The sequence below is a fragment of the Lathamus discolor genome, chromosome 6, assembly GCF_037157495.1.
Source record: "Lathamus discolor isolate bLatDis1 chromosome 6, bLatDis1.hap1, whole genome shotgun sequence".
NCBI lineage: Eukaryota > Metazoa > Chordata > Aves > Psittaciformes > Psittacidae > Lathamus > Lathamus discolor.
Genome location: NC_088889.1, coordinates 92315724 through 92329168, shown reverse-complemented (window position 1 = coordinate 92329168; position 13445 = coordinate 92315724). Strand labels below are relative to the sequence as shown.

Below are 13445 nucleotides of genomic sequence, written 5' to 3'. Positions count from 1 at the left end.
TGGTTTCTGGTTGAGGGTACACATGCTCTCACTTTTGCTAACTGATGAAAACACTTGAAGCAATAGGTATGTATAGTAAGAATTTGGATTCAAAGTAGTGCTGCTTGACTGTAAAGTGCAAATACTTTAACACTGATAAAAACAGATGCACATGTTGTTTAGTTAACTTCTATTAGAGATGTTAGTACTTATTTTAGTAAAATTCAAATGCAATTTGAATCATTTTAGTAAAATGACACCATCTTACCGAAGCTGTGGAATATATAAGGAAATATTAGAATGTGCTTTGCATTTAAAACTGATTAAATTGTTAGGATGAAATTCACCTCCTATATAACTGTACAGCCTCTAAGATTTCAGAACTCACAGGTCTTAGCTTCTCATACTAAATTCTTACCCGCAGTTTGGAAAATAAAAACAGTCCAGTGGTCTTCTCAGTGCTAATACTGAATTATGAACTTTCCTATTCTTGTAGAAGGCAGAGCTGTCAAACTGCCTGAGTAATTTCACCAAAATGTACTTGGTACTTAATCATTTACTTCCTTCACCCGTTTCTATCTTCAAAACTTTTGCTGCAAGCATGCACTAAGTGGCTTCTTGTTTACATTTCTTATGTTATATGTTGGCCTTACTACAAAGTGTCAATTTCAGTTAGCTTAATTTTTCAGACAAAAGCTTTTATATTAAAAAGCAAAGTACTGGATTATAAAATAGATCTGAGATGTCAGGTGGAGTTATTTGGGAGCTGTGTGAAAGAAAATGTAAGCAAAGTGATTAGTTAAAACTTGGTACATGGGCGTTTTTTGTGTGATTGTATTATCTCCGACTACAATGATCAGCAACAGTCATAGTAAATGCAAGGGAAAATACCTTAATCTCCCAGTGGATATAAATCTGAATAAACATGACCTTTTTCCCGACGTCTTTGGGACAGCAGACAAGAATGTGTCTCCTTTCCAAAGGAAAAATATTCTTGCTTTGAATCACTGCACAAAAATGCAACTACGTTTTATACCTGAAGTGCTACACTAGGAATGTCAGTGAAATTACGCTGTCACTGTCAACATTAATGGATTTAGAAAACACAGATTTAAGACATCAGACTTTAAAAGGGAAAAACAGGTTTATTTCATGCAGTTTACAATACACTAGTGTTATGAAAAGGAGGTTAAAAAAATATCCACACACATTTTAGTTGTATGTTTGTTTTAAAAATGATGGTTATCTGTAACCACCTTCAAATGATTTGGGAAGCCCTAGCAGTTTTTTATCCAGGGAAATTCCATGGATTCAGTTTCTTGTCTATGTCTGTGCTAAGAGTTTTGGCTAATGCAAAAGCATTAAAACCAGATCAAAACTTTGCTGCAGTAAGAACACTTCAGAGATAATGAATTGGCACAAAATAAAGTGTTATTGCTAATCCACTATCCAGGAAATAACGTTGCAAGTATGGCCACTTGGATATTAACACAAACAGCTGATGCACAGCTAATGTTGAGACCAGTGACTTTGGAGAAGAGTTTAAAAAAACCAAATAACATCTGCAGAATTGGGTAGGTGGGCTTAGAGAGTCCATAGGAAACAGCTCTCCCATAGGAAGGCTCAGATGAGACTTAGGATGGAAGCAATTGGAAATAGTTGCCATTTGATGCTCCTTCAGTTTGGTGTCCTTGTTTCAGTTTCAGGTAGAAACCTTGGTGAAACCTTGTTTCAGTTTCAGGTAGATAGGCTGCAATGTTTCTCTTACAGTGCCTTGGCACTTGCTTCATCCTAGCAAGTACACATGAGCCAAGTTGAGTAAAGCTGCTCATAAGCTTTTGGAAAATCCTCAGAAGGAGCAAGAATCATGCACATAAATACATTAACTCTTACGTTTCAGATGACCAGACCTGGAAATCTCAACAGGTGCCAGGTCAGGTCAAAATTTAGGCTCAGCTTTCTAGGGTCTCTTCACCCCCAAAGTAGCAAAATAACTTTCTAAAAGGTCTCTCGTTATAGTAGTTATTAACACACAACATCCTAAAAAGAACCCTTTGATGGGCCCAGAAAACTATGCTTGCAGCAGTATCTATTCACACGATCTTTGAGTTTATGCCTTAGCAGACCTTGCTAAAGTAAAGGGCAGCTAAGCTGCAATGCAATGTTCAGCAACAATTTCCTGGGGCAGAATCATCTCAAGGTCTGTCACCAGTGCTGTTCATGAGAGTTGTTAGATTTTAGCACAGGCAATAAACAAAGTGCTGGGCAAGTGTAACATCTTCTCTGACCAACCTTGATACTGAAATTCCAAGCCATACATGAACACTGATATCTGCAACTGCTTCAGCCATTTGTAAAGATGATTTTGGAGTTGTGAGTTGAAAGAAAACCAGAGCAGCTGCTTTTTAAATGTTATGTGTCTCTGGAACTTCAGGTTAGCCCTGGAAAGGATTTTAGCCCTTAGCATTTCTGCACTGAAAATGGAAAGAGTTCTTCTATCTGACACTCATTTAAGAAAATTAACATCTACTTAGCCCTTTAAAGCCTCCGTTCAGTAAGAAGCCTTTAAAGACAGATCCTGATTGTTGTGAGCCAAAGGAAAGTTATATGCCACTGATTTCAGAGAGCCTTCCACCTTTTTTTTCTTTTTTTTCTAAACTGCATATTTACACTATTTTAAGAATCTATAATTCTAAAACACAAACCCAGGTAAGATCCTGACATTGTCCTTCAAGCTGGAAATAACTGCAGTTTCAACTGTAATGAAGCAACAGGCAGAATTCTCAGACCATATGCATTTCAAAATTGTTGTGTTAGAAAAGACAATTGTCCAATGACCACAGTAGGGTTAAACCAGGAAGTTTTAATCCTCCCGTCCTGAGCTACCAGGTACTTCTAAAGGTGTAACAAAATCTCATCTCTTTGCAAGTGCCCCACCTTTCAGGGCTGATTGAAGAATTTAATTTGAAAAACTTGGAAGATGGTTTGATGTGGTGAGAGAATAAAATAAGAGAGTGACACTTTCTGATTTTATCACATCTCAAGTGGACAGACTCTCTCTCATACTTTCATCTCCATGAAAAGCCCAGTACTTCACTTTTGTCTCAGTACTTCGGAAGGAATCTCTTCCGGTATACCTGCACGACTGGACAGTACACATTGTAATCCACTTTCTAAGGTCATCTCATTCATCCAGATACTACTGTGGTTTTGCATTCCACGTTCATTTTTTTAATACTAATAAGAATAGTAGTTTGCAATTAATGTGTGTTAACTTGCTGGTGGTGGCTCTACAGCTCAAAAAGAGACTGACAGCTCTTCACGAACAGGTATTCAAAGAGCAGTGTTCTGTCCTGAGCAGCAGTTCCCTCAGCACACCTGCAGTCGGGGGGTTTGTTTTATCTGCTAGAAGTTTTTTCTCCTGAAAAAAAAGACCCAACCAATGAAACTCTCCCAGAGAAAGAGGAGATTGATTCAATTTTGGTATCTTCAGGAAACAATCCTGTTTCTAATCAGCCATAACTGTGCATTCACATTGCTAGAAAGGGAGCAATACAGCTCCTGTAAGGAAAACTTGAAGAAAATAAATGGTGGATGGAGACTTTAAGCTCAGCTTCTTAAAAAATATCTTTTACTAATGCTACAATGAAAGACAAAAGGAACCTTCATCATCACAAGAAACCTGAGTTTGGAAAAAAAACACAGTAAATTGTCCAGATTTTTTGAGTATATGATTCTGAGGGGTGAAAGTTTAGTAGAGAATTAATATAAGCTCCTAAATACAATCAGGCCTTTGACAGACAATAAACTACTGCAGGATAACAAACTGCACATAATCCACGGTGACCCCACAGGAAGTCGGGGTCAAAATCCAGGTAACCTCTTGTCTTTTAGTTAAAAAACCCTATAAAATAATCTCTTTCACAGTTTCTGTGTGAGCTGCCAGGCCAGACTATACTTTTGGACAGTTACTATAGACCAGATGCCATTCACGTCTTGGAGGCCTCAGGATGACTCATTCCATGTAGATAAGCCCTGATTTGATTGCTGCTTGAAGACGTCAAAAGCATTTAATACAAAATTGTCATCACCAGTACAGAAAATGAGCCTCTGATAAAGCTTACAGCCAATAGTATGCTACCTGTTTCCTTGCTTCTTCAAAGCAAGAAATTGCTATGGCAAATTTGAACCTCTCGCTTTTTAAACAAGTTTTGCAAGAAGTTTGTAACAGCCTCTAAAGAATTTCACTGAAAATCATGCGCTGAAGTAACCTCCTGTTCTATGGACAACACACCAAAGAACATCACTGAATATTCATATAGCAAAAGGGCAGAAAGTTAAATCGCAGAATTTACATTTCCGTCTGAGGTCACCCTGATTAATTGTTGTATTTTGGTATCTCTTCCTTCCTGCTTTATTTTCTTCTGCTATGATCTTGTTGAGCTCAGGATCTTAAATTCTAACCTAGAATACTGTTTCAAGAATACAGGAGCTGTGTAAATCCAGAGTTCACATCAGAGGCTTCCACAGCACATCTATGAACCCATCAGCTTTACACAGTCATAGGCAGGTCTCTTCAAGTAACTACTCTTCAAATGACAGAAGAGAAGCAAAGGACTCCAGTTTAAGCTGTATCAGTACATCACCTCATCCTGCAAGATCTTAACAGATGAAGCAATGTTTACGACACCTGGTGGTGTAGACTGGACTCTCATGCAGTTACCTCGTTACTATAGCTGGCTTTATTTGAAATTACAATAGTCAAATAAAAGGAAACCAAACTTAGGGATCAATTCTTAATGCCTTGAAGAAGGCATACGGTAGCACTTCCATTGATCTGAAAGCTCTACATGTTCACAAAAATCAAAGCAATAATGACATTAGCAAGAACAAGAAAGTGGTTAGTTCAGGTGGTCTCAAACAGCATATTTAAATAATTTGCAAGATACCTGCCTATTAAAGTTTATTGTTTTTCTTTCTTAACATCCTTGTGAGGTATTGGAAACAAAGTGCAAAATGATTAGCCACTCATTTGCCCAGATTTGCTACAACAGGGACACAATATAAACTGGACTGCAGGTAATCTCACTGTAAAAGCATGTTTTTAAACTGAAAATACTCCAGTGGAAAAAAAAAAAAACAAACAAACAAAAAAAGACCCACCTAGAAAAGGCCACTCTTTTACATGTTCTACATTTGTTCAGTTTGCTCAGTTTGTTACTCACGCTTTGCTGCTGTCATTCTTGAAAATTTGAAAGAAAATATTCTGTCTCTTTTGGGTTAAATAAGAGAGACAACAGAAATGCTGATTCAGAAGGAGCACTGCAAAACAGGTATTTCAGGCATTAAAATCCACTTCAGCCAGTGCCAAATTACTCTGCAGAGCACATCAAGAAAACAACAAGAAACATGGCTGGCTGCAATTCCATGAGCTTGGGAGCTCAGAGAATTCAGTGGAGTCATACTGCTTAAAAACACAGTGACTACTGCAGCAGAGGAAATGTTTTAATATGCAGTTAACACAGACAATTGTTACGCTTGTTTTCAGATATACAAGATAATCTGTTACTATTTGGGGAAATTTGAGTGCTCAATTTAAGCTGATAAAATATGGGTGCCTAAAAAAGTATAAAAGTATAAATATTTCCCCCTACACAATTACATTTTTAGTAAATTCAATTCAGTTTTAACATCTTAAAAAAAAAGACAAACATCTTCGGTGTTGTTGTGGAGGGGCCAGCAGCTTCCTGTGCAGACCACATCCAAGTTGCAAAATGCATTACAAACCCTTTCAAGCATTAGAAGCATGGACAAAATATTCAGCCCATTGCTTAATCTGCCTAGTAGAAATGGTTTTTACAAATCGTTTCTGCCAAACTTTTATCAATGTAGAAGAAGTCCTTTAAAAAAAACAAAACTAAGCCAAACGAATGAACAAAAACCCCCAACCAACCAACCAACCAAAATAACCACAAAAAAGAAAAACCAAAACAATCTCAAACAGCCAAGAGCCTGGCTGTTTGGAAATCAGGCATTTGTGTAAAGGATTACCTAGAGTAGACGCCTGAATTCTGAAGTTACTGACAACGGAAACTGTAACATCTTTAGAATTCAAAACAATCTTGTAGCTTTTTGAAACTCCCACTGCTTTCATAAGTCAATGAAGCTGAGTTTTATACTATTTCATTAAGTGTTTTAAAGATGTGCTAAAGATTTTACTTAAAATATAGTGTATTAAAAAGCTCCAGTCTTGTGTATTAACCTTCATCAAGGACAAACTAATAGAGCTGCACCAGGTATTTTCGGTGTCCTTTAACTGCATAGTTGAAACAGTACAGAAAGAGAAAGGTTGGTGACAGGTATCCTGAATGTCTGATATAATTAAGCTTTTCAATGGGATGATTTTGTGTTCACACTCAAGGTTGACTTTAACCCCAGTCGTAGAGACAGGGATCTAAGACTAGCCAGCCATATTTCTGTACAACCTCCAGCTCTTGAAAAATGTCTATCATAATCCACAGAATTCATTGCTTATAGGCATTTCATGAAAGCACAACCACACATATGAGTACAAACATCTCAAAAGAAACAAAATGTTCAGTTGTTCATTTTCAGTGAATTTTGATTCCCTTTCCAAACATCTGGTTAAGACTGGAGCATAACTTTTGCAGGAGGAGACTGTTTCAATAGAAGGAACGTCAAGAATAACTCAGATTAAGGCCATTTTCTCTGAGTTTAGTCTTCCCTTTGGGCATTAAAATATGCTAGTAACCCAGTCAATATATACACCCTTCCTTCAGAGAAACCTCTTGTCTGCTGTGTAACTTTTTACATGCTAGTTTCAGTTGATCTCCTAGACTGTTATTACATCATAGAGTATGTCACAGAGCCATAAGGAATGTGCAGTATAACAGAGTCAACAGGGGCTGCCACTGATTCTGAAACAATGTAGACCCCAAATATTTGCATTTGTGGGCTGTAACGTGTGTGTAGCACCAATTACATTGTCCTTTAAATGTTTGCAATGATTAGTAGGAAAATGTCTCCAAACTGGTCAACATTGGGTCATCCAGCACCAGACATCAAGTGCTACATGTCTCAGAGGAAAATATGAGTGCATGGTCATTTCAAAAGACCAGTGTCTGTCAGCCCACAGGAGAGTACAACCATGCACTATAACCAAAACTTAACACACACTCCCACACCATCTATTCCAATTAGGTAATCTCACAATGCTTTCAGCCAGTTGACACCAGCTTATAGGCAAAAATGGTTGAACCCAGATCAACAGAGTATTGTCTAAATCAGATTTTTTCTTTTGCAGCCGAGCCTCTTCAGTGTGACAATTCACTGTGTCTTGGAATAAAAGCGAAAAAATTGTCACCATTCAATACTGTCTTCACATCCTGGAACCTCGCTCTTGCAAAATCTGAAAGAGACCAATGAAAATTCTATAAATGAAAATTCGTTTAATGTCATTCCTAAAGCATGGAGGTCGAAGAGAATCATGACTATTTCAAATAACTGAGAGTGTCAGGGATCTGGTTCAAGGATATTCTGAAGTCTGTGCTTTAAGGCTGAAAAAGACAGGTTGATAGATGTAATGTCCACTATCAAACATCATTAAAACAGATGTAAATCAAAGCTAAGAATTAAGTATGATTAATATAATAATTAAGGACTGGTAGATGTAAAAAGTAAGCTATTTCACCTCAAACAACTACATTTCCTCACAGATTTTTACTATGCTATTCAGACATACAAAGGTTTTTCTGTTTCAATTCTGCTTGGCTGTTGGCACAAGTATCTAAGTCTTAGAAGACTGACTGTCCAAGCAATGTTTCTCATGTTGCTACTCTACACTGACTGGCAATCAGCAATAATGAGCTCAGCTCTTGGGCTGTGTAGCACTGTGAAACTGCATAAGCAAATTATAGAACCAATCATGCCAGTAGCCAAATAAAGCACTACAAGAAGCTTCAAATATACTGAGCACAACTACTTGATAATGTTAATCTACAAGTAAAAGTATCTCTAATTATACTTCATTTGCTACTGGAAAGGGCTGTTAATTTCAAAAGCTGCCAGGAAGCAAAGGCACAATCCCTGGACAATGGCATAGCTGTCTTCAACGTAGAATTTCCTTCTATGATGATTTCAGTGTAGTCTGATACAGTGTAGTGTGATCCTAGCACACAGTAGCACATTCCATCCCAGAGGACACACAGAATCTGACAGCACACAGAAACACTTCAGTCTTTGCGCTCGTAAGGTAAAAACTGGCGATCACTTAACACAGCAGAGCAGTTGCACGTATGGCTTGAATTAGAAAACCATCAAGGTATTTGTTTTCTTTCTAATATTGTTAAAGCGTTGATAATTTAACCTACCAGCTTTTGTAGGTCATTGAGCCTATATGTCTTCCATAGTGTAGTCAAGTAGGGTCTCACCTCCTTTGCACAACTCCATGGAACTTTTTAAGGACCGGAGCTCATAAAGAGCTCACTACCACCAGTGTGCCTCAGGGACAATTTAGACACAGGTCAGTGTTAGCTTAAAAAAAGAAAGAAATACTCCACTTTATCACCTGCTCACTGCACTTCCTGCAGTACCTGGATGCTCACCAAGTTCTTTCTCATTTCAAATTCAGTATTATTGAAGTTACGAAGCCAGATGTCACTGCAGCTACTCTGATAAATCTCCAAAATACAGAAAAATGTTTTCAATGGGCCATGACATACTTTAGCATGTTATTTAGATGCAAACATTGCTTATTTCATGAAGATAATTTACTGTGTGTACTAAGCAAAAAGCATTTAATATGAAACTAGTTAAGATAAAAGTGAATTATGTGAGAAAAAGCCAGGTCCTGGAAATTGCTCAGCCACTGCTAGTGTAACACATTCAAAAGGGATTAGACAAGCTTACTGAAGGTAGTGACATTGGTACCTACTCATGGGACCATAGTGTCATGGTAGCTTTCATTCAATGATCTGCATACAGGCTTGAAGCTGAAATTCTTAAACTGAGGCTCACTGGAAGGTGGGGAAGTATACCAGGAGTTAATTTTATGAATGCTTCATACTTAAGCTCTGTTCTTGATTATTTGCTGTTATTCACAGCTGTCAACAAAATGCTGGACTAGATGCCCACACAGCAGATAACAGCCTGACCCAGCAAAAGTAGTCAGGAAGTTAAATCTCCAACAGAGGCAAAACTATGTCTAATTAAGTACCTGTGCAGTTAGAAAATATTTGATCTATTCATTTTGTGAATCTTTTCAATTTAAAATGGAACAATTGAGTTTATTCTTTCCTAGAAAATAAAAAGATAATTCCAAGATTAACAGAACTATTTTCTACAGCTTCAGAACATGTACAACAAGATAAAGCTAAGCCAGATCTGGACACTGAAATCTGAATACTTTACAGAGCCAGTAAACCCAACATGAAGTAGAAAATTTTGTAAGATCAGGCAACATTTTAACGCATTTTGCTTGTTACTTCGTCTATGAGACCTATGTTTACAAAAGGAGAAATGATTTCTGACCAGCAAACTCTCAGGAGAGGTGTTCAGAAACTGTGTGAAAGAGGATCTTTTCTAGTCATGGGCAGAGACTTTGTCCAAAGAAGAAATACAAAAATTGTACTTACTTACTAACCACTGGAAGACTGACTCTGCTGCAATTTGAAATTAATCTTTTATTTTTATTTATTTTTCTCTCCTGAAAACCCTTTACTAATACTATTCCTAAAGATTTTAGTGGGTTACTGAGTGAAAATGCTGAGAGAATGTTTCAAAGCTAAGAGAGGTCAGTTATGCCAGGTCTCCTCCTAATCTGCTAGTAGCCAGGATTGTGGAGTATGTCTGCAGCAGAACCAGGCGCAGAAGAAGTTTTTGTTTGAGGACATGCTCTACTAGCTAAACAGGTGACTTCACTGATAATGCTCCTCTGTCTGCACATTTTAGATCACAGAATTACTAAATGATTCAGGTTGGAAGGGCCTCTAAAGATCATCTGGTCCAATCCCCTGCACTGGGGAGGGTCATCTTTCACTACATTAAATGCTTGAACTGATGCTCAAAGCCCCACTCAACCCAACTCTGAACACTTTCAGGGATGGGGCATCCATAACTTCTCTGGACAACTTCATAGTAAAGACTTTCATCATTTTATCTGATCTAAATCTACCCACTTTCAGTTTAAAAACATTGTCTTTGGTCCTGTTGCTATGGAACCTGGTAAAAAGTCTTTCTCTGTCTTTTTATAAGCACCTTTCAGGTATTGGAAGGCTGCAATGACATCCCTGGGGCTTTCCCTTCTCCAAGACAAACAACCCCAATTCTCTCAGCCATTTTTCCTAGCAAAGGTGTTCCAGCCCTCAGACCATTTTTGTGTCCCTCCTCCGGACCCACTCTGAACAGGCCCGTGTCTTTCTTGTACTGGGAACCCTAGAGCTGGACAGTCCAGATGCTCCAGGTTGGGTTTTCATGAGAGCAGAGCGCAGGGCAAAAATTCCTTCCCTCAACCTGCTGACCAGCTCTGGATAACTGGCTTCCTGGGTTGCAAGTGTACTCGGCTCATACTACCAGTATCTCCAAGTTGTCCTCTGCAGTGCTGCTCTCAACCCATTCATCACCCAGTCTGTACTGGTACTAGAGACTGTCCCTACCCCAGTGCAGATCTGCTGTGCTCAGAATTTTCCTTCTTTTCATGCTCTGTTCTGGTTTTCTGGTTTTCCTCCAGGTGCACCAGATACAAAGTTAACTTATAAACTGTAAACACTGCTGAACGCATTCTCATATCCAAGGGGCCCGAGTATGACTGCTTCTTAGGGAAGCAGAACATGAGAACTATTTCCTCCCACTCAAAATAAATCTGCTGCACACAGAACAGCAACTTAAGGACTGTTTGTCTCTCAGGCAGCTTAAAAATCTTGTGTTCACTTCCAGCACAGTGCCAGTTTATCTTTTTTTCCATAAAGCTTCAGATTTGACCTGTTCCTTGCAGCCACTCCTGAAGACTTGGCAAAAGATCTTATTCTATCTCAGCAGTAGTTTCTGTTAGCATCAGCAAGAAGATAATGTAGGTTCTTCCTTAAACATGAGGAAGCAACTTGAGAGATAAGTATAAGGCTGGTTTACAGCTAAAAAATTCAAGTGTGCAGGTAAGAAGCTTGAATTCAATCTCATGCAATGCTAAGTATCTCAAATTTATACTACTCAAGTGACTATACTAAACGTGTAACTGAACATTCAATAAATTATCTTCTAGAAACTGGATAGTAGAATAAATACGAGTAATGCTGGCAGACGCATAAGAAGTCGCAGAAGTAGTGCTTTCTGATGCAATTTTTGTGTTCTTCCATTTGTGACTTTTAAAGTACCTGATCTTCAATAAGATGTTGTACAATGGTGTCCTGGGGTTGAGCAGCAGCAGTCATTTTTCTCCTTTTTAGGAGCTAGTACAGTGCTGCGTTTTGATCTTTTGGCCTGGGAACAGTGCTGATGTTTTTAGTTGCTGCTCGAATGTTTGGTCTGGCCAAGGACTTTCTGAGTCTCATGTCTGCCAGGGAGGAGGGGAGGCCAGGAGGAAGCAGAGACAGGACACCTGACCCAAACTGACCAAAGAGGTATTCCATACCACAGCGCGTCATGCCCAGGATGTAACGGGGAGTTCCCCCGGAAGCGAAGGGACTGCAGGGTTGGACGAGGTATCGTTTGGTGCTTGGCTGGGGGGAGTGGGGCAAGTTATCGATCGGCTGGTGTTGAGGTGTTGTATTCTTTCCTTTATCATTATTATTATTGGTGGTAGCAGTAGTGGTTTGTGTTATACCTTAGTTACTAAACTGTTCTTATCTCAACCTGTGGGAGTTGCATTCTTTTCGATTCTCCTCTCCATCCCTCCAGGAGCAGGGGGAGGGAAAGAAGGGGGGGAGTGAGTGGACGGGCTTTGTGGTTGGGTTTAAACCACAACAAATGGAAAGGACCTGATCCCTCCCCAGACAGTTGTTTCCTATGATAAATATAACTGTAGCACTGAGATCATGCTATTTAATTTGCCAGATCCTGATTCAGAAACTATTAATTTCAAAATTATCAGCTAAGACCATCTTTGATGATGTTGTACTGAATGTGCATCCTGTAGGTTCCTACCAGATGACTCTACACGTGAAAAAAATATTTGACGTAAAAGCTGGTGCACAGAAAATAAAAATGAAAAGCAATTCTGACCCTAGGATCTACATGAAGAAGTTTTCTACTCAGCAAAGCTGTAAAGGAACCACTCACAATACATCTTGTAACAGCAACAGCAATTATTCTGTCCAAGAAGCAATATCCAGATCGGGAATTCTCTGTTTGCTAACCATGCCACCACTATAATCACAAACACACATACCACCAGGACTAGCCAAAGAACAGCACTAGTGGGGTAGGAACTGGATGGAGCAGAAAAGCATCTGGGTAAATTCCTAGGGCAGCTAATGCTCACCATGACATTTACACTTAATCTGAGTCATTCATATCGTAATCCGTTTCTTCATCCTCACTCTGATTGGCATGCAGCATGCAGCAAGTATAGAGAAAGGAAGGGAAAAGAAAAGATTGCGAGTGAGTCAAAGCTGCAACAAAGTACAGTCCACTTGAAGCATCTGTGAATGACATTTATTTACTTTTATCTGGGACTCTCACACTTTGCAAGAAAGTACAACAGCAGACAATTTCAAGAAGGAACATCACAGATTTCATTAAAATTTCCTTTTTTAAATGTCCTAAAGTTAGCAGATAGAAGCCAATAGTGCCATGCAACATAACAATAGGGACCGTAAGCATAGAGAAAAATTAAATAAAACTGTAAAGCCGGTACCTTTAGTCCGTGTACTCTTCATCAAGGATAGGAAAGGATAGCACTTGAGAATCAAACTTTGGATGTAGATGTTATGAACAACCTTTGGTCATTTGTCCAAAGAGTGACAGATCAATAAAGCATTACAAAAGAAAATAATGCTTGTGGGAATACAGGTTATCTTTTAGTAGTGCCATGGCTACCATTGAAACCCACTGGAACCATTTAAGTAAATGTCCCAAATGCCATCAATTTCCTTAGCTTAAGTGTATTTGAAGGTTACATAGAAGTTAACCACTAATTTACTATGCAAACTGTTTTCAAAAAAAGAAGAAACGTAAGGAAAAGAAGTCTCTGACAAGGAATGAAGCTGAAGCTTGATTATACGGGCTACCAGAAAATGGCTTTTCCTATTCTGACAGTCCAGTACTATCAACTAAAATTGAAATGCTTGACAATAAAAATTACATACTGGCAGTTTTTTGTTTTCTCTAACCCAACCTTTCTCCATAGCTTCTAAAAGTCAGCCCCAATACATGAACATATTATCCTGTATATACCACTGGATACCAGAATTTCAATCATATGAACTTCATTAAGACCGTTGAGCTACTGAGAC

The 13445-nt window shown here is 38.6% G+C and overlaps 1 protein-coding gene across 4 annotated transcripts in view; it reads right to left on the bottom strand.

The window, feature by feature from the left end:
• Positions 1–1104: 1104 nt before the first annotated feature.
• The window catches only part of KCTD5 (potassium channel tetramerization domain containing 5), a 32239-nt gene continuing 19898 nt past the window's right edge, over positions 1105–13445 (bottom strand). For all 4 annotated transcript variants that reach the window (XM_065685026.1, XM_065685027.1, XM_065685029.1 and 1 more), the window contains one exon: positions 1105–7408. In XM_065685026.1, coding sequence (XP_065541098.1) covers positions 7379–7408 — 30 coding nt within the window. In that variant the 3' untranslated portion in view covers positions 1105–7378. The remainder of the gene's footprint in view (positions 7409–13445) is intronic.